Here is a 21719-nt window from a genome sequence, read left to right as displayed (position 1 = left end):
AACTTTCTTTTTTTTTTTTTTTATTATGTAACAATAGGAAGATACAAAAGTCAATTTTCTGGTCATTTCTTTACAACTATACATTACTCCACAGCAAATAATTGATGGCATTCAGGAAGTGGAGGTGCCAAAAAAACACTTTATGGGTGTGTTTAAAAGCTTGAAATATAGCTGTCCACCATGTTTGTTTCCAGTCTGGTAGTTTGGGGTGGCACCAAAAACAGACTACGAGTCGTGTCTGCTGATTTAGCGTCAACCATAAATGTCAGAAATGTGAAATAATTGCACAAATTTGTTAAAAATATGGAAGTAATGACACAATTAAATATTTCATTTTTTTGGTGCAAAGTGTTAACGTTAAATAAAGTCTTCTAAATTAGTTCTAATGGTGGATATTGTACATTCAATTTGCTACTTCATCTCAGACTTGATTGTATTGATTCATTCATTCATTCATTCACTCACTCACTCACTCATTCATTCATTCTCACCAATACAGTTCCTGCCATCCTGAGTTTGCTCGAATCCCAGGTCACAGATGCAGTTAAAACCACCAGGAACATTCTGGCAGAATCCCTGCATACAGATGGAGCTCATCACCGAGCATTCATCAATATCTGCAAAGGAAGAGCAGGCATATGGCTATTGAACAACACAGATTTTTGTAAGGCTACACTAATTTAATTTCTTGGTTAACAGATTTTTCTAGAAAAGTAATGGAGCAGGCGGGCGAAAAAAAATAATAAAAACAGGCCTAGGCATCCTATTATGGCCCAAAATGGTACAATAGCAGCCATGAAATCAACACACCAGGCTGGTTCAAAATTTAAACAATGCATTTTGAACTTTTAATGATACCATTGCCTTGAAAGATGGAATAACTGCACAACTAGTATGAAAAGGACTGTTTTCAACTGTTCAGGGCAAAATATGAGCATTTTGCAGTTGATTCTGAATTCTTATTTTAATTTGCAAATCAGAAAAAAATGAAGCGGGCAAATCCGTTAACCAAGAAATTAAATTAGTGTGGCCTAATGTGCATAAAATACAAAGTGAATGTCGTTCAGCACCAAGGACAGCTGCAAACAATTTGTTGCTTCTGAAGGAAGTTTACATATCAGACTTACAAATTAATTTGTATTAACATGAAAGCAGTCTGTAGCCTACAAACTGGTTGCCAATGGGCTTTTCATATACTTTTATGTACTGTCTAGAGATTTTGCTATTATTCTAATTAGCCAGATAATTATTACGTAATATGTGTCTGGGTACAATTACTAAACTCTTCAGCATTGACATGTTCCTTCACAACAAAAATTTCTTGTCCTCTGTAAGTGAATGTCGTTCAGCACCAAGGACAGCTGCGAACAATTTTTTGCTTCTAAAGGAAGTTTACATATCAGACTTACAAATTAATTTGTATAACATGAATAAAGTAGTCTGTAGCCTACAAAGTGGTTGGCAATGGGTTTTTCATATACTTTTATATACTAGTACTGTCTATATAGAGAGATTTTGTTATTTTTATATATATGTGTCTGGGTAAGGTTACGAAAATCTTCAGCATTGCCATTTTTATTTTTTTTATTTCTTATTTATTCGCATATAATCAAAGAGAGAGAAGAAAGAGAAGAACAATAAAATGAACATATTACAGTAAAATAGGATATGCAGGGGAAAGACAAAAAGCCATAATGGCTTGTCCGCGATCTTCCCCCGACTAAATTAATTGACAACTGTAATGATGGTAACAAATCAAATGGTAATAATAAATAACAATAAGTAATTGAAAAATTAAATCAATATGATAACGGTAACAAATCAAATAGTAACTGCACAACAAAAATGTCTTGTCCTCTGTTCAACTCTGTACCATGATTGGTTTTTATGTTGTTCACTTACCGATGCAGTCATTGTTATCAGTAAGCTTGAACCCGTCATAACAGAAACAGTTGTAGGAGCCGAGAGTGTTCTGACAGGTTCCATTCCCACACATGCCCGGAGAGCGGGCACACTCATCCACATCTGAAACAACAACAACAGATTCTGCATTTCAGAGTTCATCACCATAATAATGAAATCCACAGTGAAATTCTATAGTATCCTCTGCAACAAAGAATTTGTCATTACTGTAACCTAAAAGACGAGATCCGACTCGCGGGAGGGCCGGGACCGAGAGTGATGAGGAATACACCGTGTTGTATTTTATTTATGTCATACCCACCCAAAAAAACACGCCTTTTAATGCAAGATGAACCAAAAGTTGGTGCCCCTATACCCTAAAATGCAACAACGTCAGTTCCAACGCCCGGATTCTGTATTCGGATTTTCGAAAGCGGCAAACGCAGTTAGGGCAGTATGTGTTCGAATCATTCTATGGAAGCCATGGAGCCCCGGTTGTACCATAAAGTACGGCCCGTTCCGGAACCCGTTATCAAACGTTATCGCGGCCCGGGTATGATATAAATATAGAATACAACACGGGGTATTCCGTATCGCCCGAGGTACCAGCCCGACCGCGCGTCAGATCGCCCGACGGCCGAAGGCCGGAGGGAGATCCGATCCGCGGGAGGGCTGGGACCGAGGGTGATGCGGAATACACCATGTCGTATTTTATTTATGTCATACCCACCCAAGAAAACGCGCCTTTCAATGCGAAATGAGCGAAAAGTTGGTGTCCCTAAACCCAAAAAATGCGACAACATCAATTCCAACGTCCGAATTTTGTATTCGAATTTCGAAATCGGTGCACGCGGTTAGGCCAAAACGCGTTCGAATCGTTCCACGGAACATTTGGAAGGCCCGGGCCGTACGCGTAAAGAACCCCCGGGCCGTACCGCTAGTTATCACACGGGCTGGAACACCCGTATCGAACGTAATCGCGGCCCAGGTAGGACATAAATGTACATACCTACACAGGTGGACCTGTCTTCCGACAGCCTGAACCCATTGTCACAGAAACAGTTGTAGCTGCCCAGTAAGTTGGTACAGCGTCCCTGGCCACAAATTCCTGGTTGCTCTCTGCATTCATCCACATCTGGAGAGAGAAGTTAGAGTAGTTCCTGAATTATGACTGAAATGAGGCTGTCATCAACTGATCAGTTACTGACAGTCACATATACATGTAGTAGTACTCAGGTGGTTTTCTATTGGTTAATTGATACATTAAAGGATTTCAAATTAGCCTGAGTGAGTGAGTGAGTAGCAGGCTTATAGAACTGGGGGTTTGGTGGTCTTCGGCTGTTTTCTGATCAGCCCAGTTCTAATTCAACCAGGCCGGCTATGTTGTCCATATGCAATCAGAAAATAGCACATAAAAGCTCCTAAAGACCCTGGAGACCCCCAAAACCCCCAGTTTTTGGCATGCTATGGAAGCTAATTTCAAATCACAATTTCTAACGATACAAATTTTCCCCAAGTATCAAACGTACAGGTCATGCCTCAGGATTTGGAGCCTTAAGCTTCATGAATGACCCAGGATGAAAAAAAAGTTCTGCCTTTTACATGTTTACAAGAAATAAACTTAAAAAAAATGAAAATAAACAAATAACTCACCTCTGCAGCTGATCTGATTGGGTAAGAGTTTGTAGCCTGGATCGCAGCCACATTTGACACCTCCAAGGATGTTTACACAAACTGCACTTGGATCACAAGGGTTCTGTCCCAGGAGGCACTCATTCAAGTCTATGCAAAATACAAGCACTAGGTGTGGGTACAAATTCTGCAGAAATTATATACATTGTAATTGTACATAATTTTTTTGTATCAACTGCATTTTACCAACAGATCCAGCATAATTATTGTTAACCTAGTTGATATGATTGAATATATTGTCCTTCGTTTGACTGTCTGGTACTGTGAACAGAAACAAAATATTGCAAATCTTTATTTCATATAATTCATCTTTTGAAACACAATTCACAAATATTCACTAGTAAGGCCATGTTGATTTGATTATATGGATGACATCCTCAGGGAACCCCAAAATTGATGCGCGCGTGCGAATAAAAAAGTTTTGCAAAAAAAAAAGTTGTTTTCATTATGAAATCTACGTGGTCATGAGGGTTGAACAAATGGGACGGAATATGGTTTGGCGAATAATCTAGTCTTCAAGTTCATTTCTTTACAATTTCGTCTTTTTTCGTTTGATTTTGGCATTCTACGACATTGGTATGGTTTTTTTGTAACTTTCGGTATATTTTTGCTCATTTTGCAACTGTTTTGTATGATTTACAGTATGGTTGAAAACTTTTTTTTTGAAACGGCCGAAAATTCATGCGCGCGCGGATGTCATCCATATAAGGCCACACCAAGTAAATTTTATGGATGACGTCCGCGCGCGCATTAATTTTGGCCTGTTCCTAGAAAAAAACAAGAAATTCCGCTCCTGTAACTATGACCAAAGAGTCACGACAGTGCCGCAAATCGTCAGATTGACGTGAAACCCGTAATGCCGAAAGCCTGTGCCTGGTTGAAGAAATGAAAACAAAAATGAAAGAAACAAACAAAATGGAACTGAAAAAAATCCTGTCAATAGTTCCAAAACAGTGCCGTTTTTGGAACTATTAACGGACAGGATGGTCCTGTCAGCAGTGCAATATTTCTTATCTAGGCATCTTGTTTTTTAGGGCCCTTCTTGTTTTTTTTTCGCCCTCTCGCATTAGATTTAGGGTCTCCAAAGGACGTCATCCATGAAATTTAATTGGTGTGGCCTAATCAAATCAACATGGCCTAAGTAAAAATCTAACAATCAAACTTTTCTATGATCTAAAAGTGAAACCTGAACGTTCTAATTCTAAAAAATAAGACAGAGAATATAAGATAAACATGTCCATCCCTACCTTCACATATAAGTGAGTCTGAGTTGAACTGGAAGCCCTTTGGACACTCACAGCGATAGCTGCCCTGAGTGTTGATACAGATGCCGTTCTTGCACAAGTCTGGTATCGTCTGACACTCATCAATGTCTACATAATAGAAAACATAGAAGGAGTAAGCAGAGGTGTTGGACGTAAACAGCAAGAAGCAGACAACCGCTGCAGTCCAACTCTGCCCAGGCAAACCCTGCATGATGTCTGTTTAAGCTTAACATTCTGAGAGCAAACCTTTCCCCCAGACAGTACACCCACTTCTAACATTAACTTTCACCCACATGACGAGCAACCAGTGTTTGGGTTTCCAACCTTGCTGTCAAGTGTAGGTTAAGAGAACTGCAACAGGAGAACCCAAATTTACCTCTATTAACAAGCAAACAAGAATGATGGCAGCTGTTAAAAAAAAGAACACTTTCATTTAATTCTACCTACTGTAACAGTTATATTGACTGGTCAGTTACCACCTCCCCTTCAAAGCAGACAACATACTTTCTCATTTTGTTTTCATCTCTAAGCCTTGATGACACTTGTGGCCACCCCACATATTTGAACAGTAAGTGTGAATGCCATTGAGTAAACTTGAGAGACATGCCAATCCACACAGTTCCCGCACGTTCCCAAGGCTCCAGCTAGCTCAAATTTTTTTTCCATCAGCCCAGGTTGGTTCATGATCGGACCTGGGGGAGAGTGCAAATCTAGGGGAATTTGGGATTCTCCAAGCCTTTAAAAACGCAATTTTGCACATTTTGAGAGGCAAATCATGGGGTTGAGAGTGGTTGCTGGCGGTCCTCTGGCTGTTTTATATTTTTACTAAAGATTCTTGTCCGTCAAGGTGGACAGATTAGTTTAAAAATTTTTCCGTCACGTGCCAACAAAGTTCCTGCAATTGACAGAAAAACGGCTGCTGGTTAGAGCCCTCCTCTTTCCACATGTACATCTTCACAAGGTTCTCTCATTGAGGTTTGTTTTTCCTAGTGAGTAGCAATTAGGAAATTAGGTTGTGCCTTCAGCAAATACTCACCGATGACTTCTCCAGTTTCAGGATCAATCACTACGCCCTTCTCGTCAGAACCACACAATTCCCTGAAGGCATCTGAAAAATAGAATCACACGTAACTCTGAACAAAAGTTGCCGAAATATGTACAGGACCAAACTAACAGGCTTACAGTTAGTAGTTACAGCCTGGTTGATTTTTTCAACAATTTGAAATGTAGAAATTTCTTTGCTTTTTACTTAGCAAGGAGACTTTGAATTCATGATTGATATTTGATTGTTAGATCAAGCAGCCTAGAAACAGTAATAACTAGAAAGGCCAATATTTGCTTTGGAGCAAATACAGCGATGGCTTCACCACATTTTACAACATGGCAGGGAAAGAATGAGAAACACAAGGGAAAACAATGCTTTACATTGATATAACTATAATATGAAGTAACATACAACTAAGACTACAACAGTTGGCTAGCTATTCCCAACATTATTGGTTAGGATTTTTAATTGCATAATGCAAACTGTTGATTTTCAAAAAAAAAACGTTCATGCCCCGCATTCCAATGCTGGAGCAGGAAAGCTTGAAATACCTACCAAAACACTTGAATACAGACATACTGTCAGTATGGAAATGGTCTGTGCAGGTGTTAATCAAGTTAAATCCCAACAGCCAATCAGCAAGAAATGCTCTGTGCAGGTGGAAATGGTCTGTGCAGGTGTTAATCAAGTTAAATCCCAACAGCCAATCAGCAAGAAGAAGAGAGGAAAGCTGCATGCCTATTGGTTGATGCCCTGCATTCCATTGTGATGACTCATGCCAAATGTGGTTAACACTGCCCACTGACACAGTAATACATTTGCTATAATACAGCCAAAAAACTCAAATAAAACCATTCTAAAAGCCTGTATCACAAAAATTTAAAAAACGCCTAAGGGTATTTGCCCACTGTACCTCCATACCAAATTTCAGATCCTTAGGCCCCAAAATGAAGAAGCTGAATCCATTTTAAAAAATGGCAGGAGAAGAAGAAGGAGGAGAAGAAACATCAGAGAAAACAATATGGTTTCACCAGACCACTTCGTGGTCTGGTGAAGCCATAATGATAATCTTGTCTTTTGTCTAATAATATTGTCCTTGGTCTGACGGTCTCTTGATCAACTAAGGTCATGTTGATTTGCTTATATGGATGACATCCAATGGGAATTCCAAAACTGGTGTGAGCAAAAAAAGTTTGGCAAAAAAGATGCCTTCATTATGAAATCTATACGAAGGTTAAACAAATGACTAAACATACAGAGTATGGTATGGCGAATAATAGACTCATTTTAATTTTCTTCTTTTCCTTTGGAATTGATTTTGGCATTATACGACATTTTTCAATTTTACGGCACATAGTTGCTCATTTTGCAGCAGCTACATGTATGTATGATTTAAAGTACGGTTGAAAACATTTTCTTTTTGGAAACTGACAAAAATTCATGCGTGCACGGATGTCATCCACATATTATTAATCAAGTCAACATGGCCTAACTTAAATTTACCTGTCCTCTCCACAGGGCAGGTTATACAGGGCTCCCCCCAGCCGGCCCCCACAGAGCAGCAGCAGCTCCGCTCCGTCAGGTTAAAGCTGGTGGGGTTCTGACACTGACCTCCCCTCACCATGGCATAGCAGAAACTCTTCCTCATGTCTGGACATAAAAAACAGAAAAAAAGGTAACTGTTATGGCTCTTGGTGGAAAATGTGCAAAGCTTGGCACATTGGCGACACCAAATTTGTCTCTGTCCGGATCAGTGTTTAGACACAGTATCAAAAATTAGCCAAAAGGCCTGGTGGGCATCACTCTTACTACTATTCAGGGAGGGACGTCGTGTAAAGTGCCTTTCCCAAGGTCACAACATCGGGCATGTCACGGGATCGACCCCAGGACTTTGGTTCTGAGCCGAACGCTCTGACCATTACGCCACATGATGTCACAGAAAAACACGGAGGAACTTTATGTTCCATTAACAAAGCCAGGCCACAAATGGACACAGTGTGTTCAGTTACCTGATCCTGGTTGTTACTTTAATGACAGCTTGTCGTAAATCTGGAGCTGTGCCTGTTGTAGAGCACTGTTACAGTACCATGCAATCTCCAAGCAGATCCAATGATTGCAAGGCTGTAATCGTTGGCCAAAGGAGTGAACAGCTTTGGTAGCTAATGATCATTCCATATATTAGGATCTGCTCAGAGAATGCACTGCACTGACTGCTGGTATACGTAGTTATGATGTTTGAATGGTTATCACATTCAGAGACTGAGTCGGTAAACTTCAATCTGAATTATCATCCAATGACATGCAACAGCTAATCTTGAACAGAGTACATGGATACAGGTTTTATGTCCCAAAAATCATCTATCACTAAACTAAATCATTTAACTTTAAAAACAACTTTGCAAGGCAAGGTAACACAAAATGGCTTGCTGAAAATTAGACTAACGTATTGTCAATGATGAATCATACTTTAAGTATTGTGAGCAAAATGACCAGCATGGAACAATGACCAAAAGAGGGAGTCAGACATACCCATACAGCTGAGGCCACCATTGATGGCCATGTGACCATTAGGACAGACACAGGTGTACATGCCGATTGTGTTCAGACAGGTGCCAGCTCCACAAACCGTCGGGTCAATCAGGCACTCATCAATGTCTGTAAGGGTAACAAATACAAACATCAATTTTATCACAAAAGTTCATCTGCGTTGGTATAGTTTGTTTAAAGTTAGCCAGGTTTCAAGAACATACACGGCCTAGCTCTGCTAGGTCAGAGGTGTCTCAACACATCCCCACAGAGTCACCCGGACATTTTGTTTCACTTGACACTGTAAGGATTTTAGACACTGAACAAGACTATTTCTTGAGAGGGGTGAAGGAAGCCATATACATCGGGGCACATCACCGCTACATTGAACTGCGACGGGAGCCGACATCATCTACCAGATACATGTACCTTTGACCCAGTGTTGACGTCACACTTCAAAGAAGCCACGTGACAAGCTTCACTGGGTTAGTCTACTGAGGAAGACCCGAGTGACTGGTCAAAAGCTCTAGGTGAGAGAATTTTTTGTGTTGGAACAAAAATTTTAACTTTAAACAAACATCAATCTTGTTGTATAGGTTCTTGTACCTGATCATGGTCAGAGGGGGAAAATTACAACCAATGACTTTCAGAACCACAAAACATTGACAATGATGTTATAAGGCCACACCAATTTGATTTGTTGGTTCTTGGATTTGTTAAGAAAAAATATTAAGTGACAGGGTGGAAAATAAAAAAATAAAAACAGACCTAGGCATCCTCTGATAGCCCCCAAAACTATAATAGGGGCAACACTGTCAACATACCAGGCTGGTTTATAACGTTGATTCAAATAATGAATCTTAAACTTTTTTATCAAACCAAAGAATTGATATTAGATGGAACTGTACCAACTGACAACTGTTCGGGCCAAACTATGAGCATTTTTAAGTTGACTCAGAACCTGAATCTTTTTTTTTTATTGCACATCTGATTCAGAAAAAAACTAGAGTCCCACGATCTCATACCTTCGCCAAAAAATGATGTCAATCTTTATGACTGACAAAGATGATTCCTCCGGCATTTGCATGAATTATATCAGTTGATCATATTCTCCATCAAAAGACAGCATTATCTTAACAAAGAAAGCCATGCTATCATTTCCTCATAAATTATGCAAATGAGGTCCTTATTTGAATAAGTTATGTTTAATGATGTTCACCTTCACTTAACTTTCAAATACCCCAAGTATGAAATTCCAGGCAGTTACCATTATGGAATTATGAATTTTCTCATTAATTATGCAAATTAAGTGTTAATTTACATAATGAATATCTACCTGTGTTTCTCTCGTTCTCAATTACATATGTCACAAGCTTGAATAGTCCTATAATGTAATGCAGCTGATTTATAGAATTTCCTCATTAATTATGCAAATTACATCCAGATTTGCATAATTGTCACATAATTATGTCAAGCGTCACCTACCTACCAAAAATCATGACGATCCGTTCACCGGTTCTTGAGTTATCCTCTTTTGAATATTTTCAAAGAAATGTCCCTGCAGTTCCTGAGCAAGCCACTAGGGGGCCCAAACCTATGTCACTTCTTCCCCAGCACAAGAGCTACCTACCATCCAAATTTCGTGACCCTAGCACGTCCAGATCACGAGATATCAAAACCCGAAGTTCAGCTGCAGTACCATTAGAAGCCGCTAGGGGGCCCAAAATCTAATCATTTCGAGGTCTCATCAAGACCTACCCACTTACCAAATATGAAGTCAATCCATTTAAGCCTTCTCAAGTTATCGTGTTCACAGACAGACAGACAGACAGACAGACAGACACACTAACGCCTCTGAAAACATAACCTTCTTGGCGAAGGTAATAAAGCAGGCAAATCCAAGAACCAATTTGTCAAATTGGCATGGCCTTATCTGAACATTTCAAACACCCGTACATGTAAAGATATGAATTATTATCAGCCATTGATTGTAGAAGAGTTGAGAGTATACAGATCAGAATAAAAAGGACATACCATTGCAGGTGCGGGAGTCTCTGTCCAATGTGAAGCCACGTGTGCACTCACAGGTGAAGCTGCCAAACGTGTTGATGCACATGCCACCCTGGCACAGCCCCACCAACTCCATACACTCATCAATATCTGAAGATTAAAAAAATATCAGATCACACTGACACAGTTTCTAAACAAATGTACTGCCTTAAAGTAGTAGTAAGACACACTATATATTGAATCTAGACATTTGAAGATTAATCATCTAGTAAATGACTTCAAAGACATTAGTCGTATTGCCATCTTATCTATTTATTGTTTATTTCAGGCTCAATGGCCCATAGCACAGACACACAAGATTACGTCAAACGTGTCGACACGAGTCTGTACAAATAGGTCGCTGTTACTAGTACTGAGTACTAGTACTAGGGCTGAGACAGTAGGATTTTAAGACCATCGTGATAAGCAACTCGTAGCCTATGAATGTTTCCTGCTCTGTAGCTGGACCAAAGCTGAGCACAATACATTGCACTGCAGTGTGCTATGAACAGAGTGCGTTTCACCGCATGAGAACAGTGACCAAATTTGCGTCCTACGCTATATATGGAATGCACGTCACGAGCCGAATTGGGACTCAGACACTGTATCGTAACTACTTAATATAATTAATACCGGCCTACTCCCTGAAACTACAATGTGGTTACGTCATCTTGCACTAGATAGAAGTGGTAACATTTAAGTCAAAGTTTAACAAATTCTTGTGATAATTTTAATGAAAACTGTGCTATATTGAAGGAAACTGTGCAATATTGTATGTCCTGATGTATTGTATAATGTTATATGTCTAAATGTCTCCCTGCATGTTCGGGCAGTTATGGCCGACGTGACCTGGGCTCAATGTTAGTTTCTTTTATTTGTGAATAAAGAATGATTTTACTACTAATGAAGAGCAAGCCCAATCAAATCTTACCTTCCAAGATGACAGTGACATTATTGGGTTTAAAGCCAGGACCACCAGGACACAGTGTAGTGTGTTCAGCTGCAGCAAATGGAAACACAGTGAGATATAAGTTACAGAGTTAAAACCTAGCGAAGCAAATATTTCAGATAAGGCCATGGTGATTTGATTATATGGTTGACATCTACGTGCGCATGAATTTTTGTTCATTTTTTACCACTGACAGTACTGTAAGTCATACAAAGCACCTGAAAAATGAGCATATATACTATAATTATATGTCGTAAATATTACAAAAATATTAGAAAAGTCATTTGTTCAACCTTCATGACCATGTAGGTTTCATATAATGAATTGAAAACAACTTTTTGTTTGCCAAACTTTTTTATTTGCACGCTCGCATCTGTTTTGGTGTTCCCAGAGGATGTCATTCTTATAATCAAATCAGCATGGCCTAAATGTACGTGCAGAAAGAAATGCCATTTTGCATCACTTAGGATTTCCTCACAAATTTGGACTTATATTCGAATGAAATCTCATCTGTGTTGGTAGAATCCACAGTTAGAAAGTTTAATCTTGTTCCAACACAAGAAAACTTAAAGAACTCACCATAGATTTTTGGTTGATCCCGTCAACCTTCGACAGATGTGTGATGCAATCACTGACTTTTCCGGAAGTCGGAAGCGTGATGACGTCAGGAGTGCATCAAAAGAAAAAGAGGCGGGAAGACGAAATCTGCCACTATCATTTATGGTGAGTTCTTTCTTTGTGTTGGAACAAGCTTAAACTTTTTAACTTAATTTGGACTTACTTGAGTTGATAGGAGGACAGGGTTCACACGGGTCACCCCAGGCTTGTCCCATACTGCAGCAGCAGGTAGAGCGGTACATGTCTCTGCCCACCTCCTGGGTACAGATGTCCAGGTCCCCCCGCTCCTGGTAATCAAAGAAGCAAAGCCCTTTCCTGGGATCTAACAAGGGCAAGGGGCAGAAAATGTTAGAATTTCAGTACTTGGAATGTTTGTGAAAAAATTACGGTAGGACCAGTCACTGCCGAAAGCTAGTGGATACTAGGTGAAACGTCTGACCGTTGCCAAAGTCATATCCAGTTGCTTGAGTGACTGCTTTTTGATGTATCGTATTACTGTACCTGGATGTCTAACCTTCATCAACGGACCTAAGAAATGGCTAAATGTCTTTTTCAATGTCTCTTTCACATATGAGGCATCTCTAATATATAGTACACAATGCATGTACAGTTGTCTTTGACCTTACAAAAGTCGCTGTACTTTTTGTTGTGTCAATAAAGTTCTTTATATAATACAAATTAAACTGTTTGAGTGTAGAATAATAATGTACAGTCACACTTGCCCAAGAAACCACCTGTCCTATAAATGTATATTAAGCCTGTCATCTGGCCATAACAACTGCTTTTTCTTCGTCCCAAATTTTTTTTTTTCAGTGGTTTTCTTGTTCTCTAGTCTTCTTGCCATGCATCTTTTATAAGAAGACCACTTGTCTAAGAAGACCACTTTTCCTTGGTCCCCTGGGTGGTCGTCTTAAACAAGTTTTAGTCTGTAACAGTAAAATGGGTGCCACTTTGCTGTGGTATTCTTGTTCTCTAGTCTTCTTGCCATGCATCTTGTATAAGAAGACCACTTGTCTAAGAAGACCACTTTCCCTTGGTCCCCCTGGGTGGGTCTGATGTAAAATGAGTGGCACATTTGCTGTGGTTTTCTTGTTCTCAGTGTCTTCTTGCCATGCTTCTTTTTACAAGAAGGCCACTTGTCTAAGAAGACTACTAATTTCCTTGGTCGTTTGGGTGGTCGTCTTAAAACAAGTTTTAGTCTGATGTAAAATGAGTGGCACATTTGCTGTGGTTTTCTTGTTCTCAGTGTCTTCTTGCCATGCATCTTTTATAAGAAGACCACTTGTCTAAGAAGACCACTTTTCCTTGGTCCCCTGGGTGGTCGTCTTAAAACAAGTTTTAGTCTGATGTAAAATGAGTGGCACATTTGCTGTGGTTTTCTTGTTCTCAGTGTCTTCTTGCCATGCATCTTGTATAAGAAGACCACTTGTCTAAGAAGACCACTTTTTGTCTTAGTCTGACTGGACAACGACAGGTCACTCACCAACACACCCGGTGCCAGCACTGTTGGAGACAAAGTTGTGAGGACAGTCGCAGGCGTAGCCTCCAGGGAAGTTGGTACACATTCCATTCAGACACTTTTCCTTCAGAGCACACTCATCCTGATCTGGGTTGTGAGGAGGCAAAAATAAGCACAAGATTGTCAGTGAACTACAATGTCAGGTGTACATGTATGATGTCAGGCGGTGTCTCTGACATTTATTCTAAACAATACAATATGAATTGCAATGATATATTGACTCATATGAGTTTAAAAATGTCATTATAACACCTAGTAAAAGTTGCTAACTGGTACATTTTTGTAAATGTTCTTACAGGGTAAGTTTGCCCTTACATGTAACATCTGTGTCCATAATATCACCAGGGTCCATAATATCGCCACCTTGAGAAAAAGTGTGCTTAAAGATATTTTTACTGCAACATACCCTAGGTATGTACATTTGATGTGTGCAGGAGTGCATACCAAAAGTATGTTGCAGTAAAAATATCTTTCAGCACACTGTTTCTCAAGGTGGCGATATTATGGACCGTGGTGATATTATGGACACGGATGTTACATCTCTTATAAAAAGATTACAAAATCAACAAATGATTAATGATTAATGATCAAAATAGTAGAGACATTAAATATGCTTCTTCAATGGCACAGTCTATTAATCTTATAAAAATACCTGGTCCAGTACTTAAAGTATATACCTCAGAGTTACAAGTATCAACCAAGGATTAAGGTGTTCAAAACCCTGTTTTCCCTAGAACTCAGAGTGGAATTCGCTGCCACCAAGTACAGTAGGGGCATTGTCATTAGATAGCTTTGAACAATGTTTAGAGTTAGATGTTCAGAGGTTAGGTGTAACAAGTCATTCGGTGTAATGTAGCCAGCTGCCGCCATGCCGCATGCCTTAGAAGCTGGACCAGGTGTGTTACGCTGAAGGGCGGTTATACCGGCTATACAGAATGAGAGAAAAAGGTGAAACAAACCTGTACAGTTGCCACCACTCTTGTCCAACTCATATCCCATATCACACATGCACTTGAAAGTTCCCGGCAAGTTCATGCACTCTCCGTTGACACAGATGTTTCCATCAAAAGAGGCACACTCATTGATGTCTGAAAAACAGATTGAAACAGCAATAATCAGTGCATCACCATTTTAGTATGACACTAAATTGGCTTGAAAAAAACCTCTGATCTTTAACATGATATAAAGACCTGTATATTTTGGCTTCAAGTACTAATATGTGAACTCCCAGTGACATGAATCAACCACAGCTACTCACCTGCCAAAGATCAATCTATAACTTTTTGAGTTATCACGTTGACATACATACAGACTCACACCACCACCATGGCCGAACTGACACCCTTCTAGCAAAGGCAATAATAATAATAATAATGGTTTTTATTGTCCAAACAGTACCCGTGCAGTCGCAGCCTTTATACGGCTGAATTGATGCAGGGTATCACATAATGATCAATACAAATCACAACAATTACAACAATCAAATAATACACATTATACACATATTTGTTCCACAATTATTTTTTGTGCAACTGTTAAAAGGGTCTGTGCGGCTGCCATTCGGCGCCACAAGGTGACCTCAATACGACCTTCCCCAACCGAAGTTAGGTACCCATTCACACCTGGATGGAGTGAGGAAATTCGTGTAAAGTGCCTTTCCCAAGGGCACAACGTCGGGGCGCATGTTCAGACATGTACCGGGTACGACTCGGAATCGAACCCGGGTCTCCCCGGTTCATAGTCGATTGCTCTAACCACTACACCACCCGACGCCACAAAGCTGCAGTTCAATAAAGGGTTAATGCCCCGACCCGAGGTGTATACATTTTGTATATATTATGGTGAGATAATCCCTGGTCGGGTGCGATAACCACCGAATAAACCACCGAGTGAAACAAAGTTATTTGACCCAAATTTCTTTATAAAATTCCTCCATTCGCCATAAAAAAACTTGTGACAAAAACTATGTTACGAAAAAACTATGTCACGTGAAACAAGATGGTGTGTACAGAACAACAGAATCATCTACTAGGTAATCATCTGTGGTGACCATGTGACATTGAAACAGTACCACTTTTAGTGGGGGTGTCAAAAATTATGTTTTGTATTTTTCTGTTCAAATTTCATTTATAGCTTTTTAATTGTGCTGTATTCTAAAAAAATATATTCAAAATAAATTACAATACGTTAACTTTTTAGTGTCCTGTCCCCCGTATAATGGTACGGTCCAAAAAGGGGGCGGTTATCTGAATAACTGCCCACTTTTTAAGGTTATGGCCTGATAACCCATGGGAAATAGAGCCTTCTGATTGGTCGATGGCTACTGGCTATATGATAATTACTCTTAGTATATATATATATAAACATTGTCTTACCTATACATTGCCTGTCCCTGTCATGTGGTACAAATCCCATGTCACAGTCACAGGAGTAACTGCCAGGGATGTTGAGGCACTGGCCATTTTCACACAGGCGACCATTCATGGCACACTCATCATTATCTGTACATTGGGAAGAAAGATTTGACATGGTTTAAATATATATATTGTGATGTTACTCTACTTAATTACTTAATTACTTAATATGAGAGAAGGTATTATTATGAATCTTTCTGGATCTACTACACTGTACATGTAGTTGTTATTTGTCATGAATCATGATTGTCATTAATATTGAGGTGAAGCATGATACTTTTTCTGGAAGCTTTCTTGTGCAATGTGGCTTCGCTATAGCTACATGTAAGTGTGTTTGATGAATGTAAATCACCATGTGCCTAATAGTATCACTAAATACATGTATAAGATGAGGGTTTGCTATCTGGGTGAGTTGTAGTGATTCACCAACTTCCAGATAGTAGTATTTGGACCATCGTAAACTGGAACATGCTCCTTACTCTTTTGCAAAAGGTGTGGTGGGTTCTTTAACGTATCTCATTTAACTTCTTACAGCAGATCAGATGGTGTACACTTCAGTAGACTAAAAGTTAGTAAAAGTCCTACAATGTATTTTCTGACCAAGAATACAGGCAGTCTGGTCTTACCATGGGTGATAGAATCACAAGGGGGCTACCTTCATCTTTTTTATGTTAGCCCCCTTGTGGTTCTATCGATTTGAGTAGCGCGTTTCTCAATGCAACTGCAAAACCTAATCATGGTGTTATGTGTTCAGTGTATTCTCTGGAATCTTTCAATGGTGTTCACTGACAGTGTGTATTATGATGGCTATTTAAGCCCTTGTCCTGCTGGCATTCCTGACACAATATTTTTCAATGATTTCATGTCTTAACAAGAGTTCCACGATCTCATACCTTCGCCAAATGATGTTAACCCTTGCGGTTTAAGAATTATACAATTTTAATAATTGATTTTGCAAATAAGATACTCATTTGCATGGGTTATATCAGTTGATCATATTCTCCACCCAAGACAGTCTTATCTTAACAAAAAGGACATTATTATAGCACCTCCAACAATATTCAAATGAGGTCATGATTTGAATAAATTATGTTTATTGATGTTCGCCTTCACTTAACTCCCAAATGTAGCAAGTATGAAATTCCCAGCAGTTACATCTATGAAATTATAAACATTTCCCATTAATTATGCATTTACATTCATTTACATAATCTATATCCTCAGATGTTTTTTTTCATTCTCAATTTAATACATGTCACAAGTGTTTCATAGTCCTATTATCGAACAAAGCAGATTTATAGAATTTTCTCATTAATTATGCAAATTAGCTCCTGATTTGCAAAATTGTCATTTGATTATGTCAAGCATGACTTCAGCTACCTACATACCAAAAATCACGACAATCTGTCAACCGGTTCCTTAGTTATCATCCTTCGAAAATTTTTCAACAAATGCTCCTGCAGTTCCAGAACAAGCCGCTAGGGGGTCCAAACTCATATCACTTCTTCCCTACCTCAAGAGCTATCTACCAATCAAATTTCGTGACCCTAGCATGTACAGATCGCGAGATATCAAAACCAGAAGTTCTGCTGCAGTACCAACAAAAGCCGCCAGGGGGCCCAAAATCTAATCATTTCTAGGTCTCATCAAGACCTACCCACCTACCAAGTTTCATGACAATGCATACTAAGCTTCTTGAGTTATGCTGTTCACAGACAAACAGACAAACGGACAAACAGACAAACAGACGGACAAACGCTACTGAAAACATAACCTTCTTGTCGAAGGTAATTAGATCATATATAGACCCCCAAATGTTTTGGCCCTGCAGTGGCATAGTTACATGTACATGTACTTCAGCATTCATTGCGTTTCCCTGTGGTGTGATGCATTGCACAAGAAATACCCCCAAATCGTACCTAAAGTATACAGGGTGTTATGTAGATGGTACTGTTTGTGCAGAACAACATTGTTGTGCTCCGCAGGACAAGGGTTAGTAAGTGAGTAGGCAGTGTATGTTGTAATGAAATATGCCAAAAACAATAACTCAAGTTGTAAAATAGTTATGTTTACTGAAGGAAAACATTATTGTTTTTGCTCTGTTTCTTCCTCTTCTTCTTCTCCAAACAGTGACCTATGACCTGACCAATGAAATGATTTGTTGACGTCTGTCACCATGGTGACTGGTGTTGGGTTACATAATGTTGCAATTTCATGGTCTGCTCTGCTCCTAGTCACCATATACTAGTAGTACATGTTTGTAAATGTGTGTGAGTAAAAATTAACATGGCAGACTATGTCCGAAGGTAAACATTGTGCATTTTCTTTGCAAATGTTACTTCTCTAGTTTTTAATGCTTTACAAAACAATATTATAGATTTCGACAAAAACTCGGTGGCCTACCGCCTGTACATGCGGTCTTACCTCTGCAGAAGAATCCATCACCCTGGAAGCCATACTTGCACTCGCAGGTGTAGGAGCCGGGGATGTTCATGCAGTTGCCGTTAGGATCACAGGTGCTGGTCCCTTCCTGACACTCATCCAGGTCTGGAAAATCACCCAAGAGAGGCCAAAAAAACAGTTACTCAAGCAACTGGATATGATTTTGGAAATGGTCAGACATTGCAGGTAGCATCCACTACCTTTCGTCAGTGACTGAGAGACCAGAGGGAGAAATGCAGGTTTATAAGCACCAACTATTGATTGATATGCAACTGTTATCGTTTCGTATTACCTGGATGTCTAACCTTCATCGACACACAAGAGAGTTATTTTTGTATTTGGTGGGCCGACTAATCTCTCTTTTAAGCCAAGAGCTGAATTATGAGGAGCTTACAAGCTAAGTATCGGGGCTTAATCGGAAGGGTCTGGAGCGGCTGCCATTCAGTGCTAACTCCGCCTGGTGACCCAACTTAAGTGACCTCAATACGGCCCCAGGTGCAGCCATAGGACTGTAAGTTTTGAACCACTCACACGGGGAAGAGCCCTTACTCTTTTCAATAAGTGTGGTGGGATCTTTAACGTGCGTGGGGTTATTAACAGTAAAAACTAGCTTAAGTGCACTGTGAACCAAGTAACAGTGCACTGTGAACTATGTAACACCTTTATGCACTATACACCAAGTAACATCTAGCATCAGTGCACAGTAAACCAGTCAGAATTGCCCTGATGAAGATGACAGACGGTCATCGAAACGTTGGCTCGTGAAAAATAAATGGTCGTGATCAAAGAACTTTGCTATTCGTTCGTTTACCAACCTGATGAAATTATTTACGGATATTCAAATCATATAAAGATCCACAATGAACGGGACCACACCATGCAAACAGATTGTTACTAACCATTGCAGATGACACCATCTCCTATGTACCCCTTCCTACAGATACAGATATAGGATCCGTCCGTGTTGGAACAATCTGCGTGGATGTCACACTGTGCTAGGCCAAGCTGACACTCATCGTCATCTGTGGAAAAATGATACACGATAATGACAAGACTGCATTTGTTTCAACAATAAGGAATTGAACATGCATGTGGTGATTTAATTAGCTGAGCTATAACATACAGTACAATACTTAAATTCAATGTTTCCATATAATGAATGAATGAATGAATGACCTTTATGGCACATTTTTGCCACACTGGGCTATAAATGTATAAGTAGAGGTCACAACAAAACACAATGAACAGTTAGCAGATACAAAATAAAACTAACTATAATGCATAATTTCAACATTTCCTCATTTTTTTTTATTGTAGAAATAAAAGAACATATGTTTTTCTATGGAAGAATATGAATTTTTCTACAGTGCTTAAGTGCATAAAATAGGGAAGTTGATCATTTTGACATGTCCAATATATTGAAAGGTCCCCTATAGAGCTTATTCACCACACGTCATCATGACGTCACGACCCCTCATGTCCCGTGCGACGCCATTTTGGGGCTACAGCGCCTACAGCGAGTTTCCAAGCATTGAAATGGCCGACAAACGTTAGGTAAACTGTCCTTTGTCCTATTACACGAAGAGTTTACCACCACTCATACCTCTCGTTACTGGAACAAAATAAAATCTGTTGGGATTGACCCGTTTCTGTTGAGTTTTGATCAGTCTGATAGAAACGGCGTCTACCGCCAGCGGAGTCCATTGACGTGACTTAGCTTCGTATTTGGTACTGGGCAGAAGTTTTTACACACAGGATCGGTTCAAGAGTCTGGAAGCGTTGTATCAGGATGTGTAGAAAGTGTTGTGGGACAGTTGCGTGGTGACAATTAAGTACGTTGTAGTCGGGAAACGCAAAAAGTCGCGGCTATTTTGGAACAGCCCCGGAGTGTGTCTGGATAAACAACAAGCAAAGGCGAGGCCATCGGCCGCCATCCTCAGTCCGCACTGCCGCGACTGTGGCTGGACAAGGTGAGTGTTACACGTTGCCAGCGCCCTGTTCTACATGGAGATTTACCACAGAGTAAAGGGACAAGTAGCTCCGAGTCCAACATTTTACCGTGTTCATGGCTACCCACGTTTCAATCTACATGTACATGTACAGCCCCGTACGCCGCGCCAGGATTAAACACACCGATTTCTGATCAGCAAAGAAAGACTGAAAAGCCAATCTTGACAACATGAAAAGTGGACACGGAGCCAGAACAACCCCAAGGACAATGTTACTAACAAGAAGAGTGTCCAAAACGTAGATTGTGGCCCAAAATACACAACTATCGCCAAGAGTTTGCAAAGCATTGCATAGCGATAGCCCCAAAATGGCGGACGCCAGGGGGATAGTCACGTGACAATCTGTGGTGAATAAGCCCTATATATAACGTTACATGTACAAAGTACATGTATGTGCAATATGCTTATACCTATGTCAGATCCAGATCCAGGGTTTTAGAATTTAAAGCAGTCTGAGGAAATCTATTTATTTATGTAAGGCCACACCAATTTAGTTTCTTGGTTAACGGATTCGCCCGCTTCATTTTTTTCTGATTTGCAAATAAAATTAAAAATTCAGAATCAACTGCAAAATGATCATACTTTGCCCTGAACAGTTGAAAACAGTCCTTTTCATCCTAGTTGTTACAGTTATTCCATCTTTCAATGCAGTGGTATCATTAAAAGTTCAAAATTCATTGTTTAAATTTTGAACCAGCCTGGTGTGTTGACTTCATGGCTCCTATCGTACCATTTTGGGCCGTAATAGGATGCCTAGGCCTGTTTTTATTTAATTTTTTTTCGCCCGCCCGCCTCTATTATTTTTCTTTAGAAAAATAACGTTAACCAAGAAATTAAATGGTTTGGCCTAATAGTAAATGTTTATCTTGACATTATAACAAAAGAAGAGTCCTATATCGGAACATAGAGTGTTAAAACTTCTTAAATCCATAATGTTCATAAAACATTTTTACACAGTCATGCTCTCTTCTTTGTTTTGAGAGAAAAAAAACCTCCTCACCTGTGCATCCCTCTCCCTCCTTCTTCACAGAATATCCGGGATCACACAGACAGGCGAAGGACCCCCTGGTGTTCTCACACTGCCCGTTCTGACAGATGTTGGGGTTGAGGGCACACTCGTCCACGTCCATGCACATCTTGCCAGAGGGCTCCGTGATGAAGCCATCGATACAGGTGCAGCTGTAGGTCCCCCGGCTCGTTGGTGCACATTCCACCCCCGCATAGGTCAGGGGTGTCAGCACACTCATCCACATCTGTTGGATTTTATTTTATTTTAATTTCATTTAATT

At 39.8% G+C, this 21719-nt stretch overlaps 1 protein-coding gene across 5 annotated transcripts in view; it reads right to left on the bottom strand.

Moving 5' to 3' along the window:
* The window catches only part of LOC109467720 (fibrillin-2-like), a 162390-nt gene that overhangs the window by 30274 nt on the left and 110397 nt on the right, over positions 1-21719 (bottom strand). For all 5 annotated transcript variants that reach the window (XM_019765768.1, XM_019765767.1, XM_019765766.1 and 2 more), the window contains exons 35-50: positions 19321-19443; positions 18404-18526; positions 15941-16066; positions 14525-14653; positions 13530-13652; positions 12210-12368; positions 11411-11479; positions 10465-10590; positions 8434-8559; positions 7408-7554; positions 5896-5967; positions 4842-4967; positions 3556-3684; positions 2912-3037; positions 1903-2025; positions 492-617 (exon numbers count right to left, since the gene is read on the bottom strand). In XM_019765768.1, coding sequence (XP_019621327.1) covers positions 492-617; positions 1903-2025; positions 2912-3037; positions 3556-3684; positions 4842-4967; positions 5896-5967; positions 7408-7554; positions 8434-8559; positions 10465-10590; positions 11411-11479; positions 12210-12368; positions 13530-13652; positions 14525-14653; positions 15941-16066; positions 18404-18526; positions 19321-19443 — 1953 coding nt within the window. The remainder of the gene's footprint in view (positions 1-491; positions 618-1902; positions 2026-2911; positions 3038-3555; positions 3685-4841; positions 4968-5895; positions 5968-7407; positions 7555-8433; positions 8560-10464; positions 10591-11410; positions 11480-12209; positions 12369-13529; positions 13653-14524; positions 14654-15940; positions 16067-18403; positions 18527-19320; positions 19444-21719) is intronic.

The sequence above is a fragment of the Branchiostoma belcheri genome, unplaced genomic scaffold (genome assembly GCF_001625305.1).
Source record: "Branchiostoma belcheri isolate BF01 breed outbred unplaced genomic scaffold, Haploidv18h27 scaffold189, whole genome shotgun sequence".
Taxonomy (NCBI): Eukaryota; Metazoa; Chordata; class Leptocardii; order Amphioxiformes; family Branchiostomatidae; genus Branchiostoma; species Branchiostoma belcheri.
Note: the sequence above shows the minus strand (reverse complement) of the source record. Positions and strands in the feature narration are given on the sequence as shown.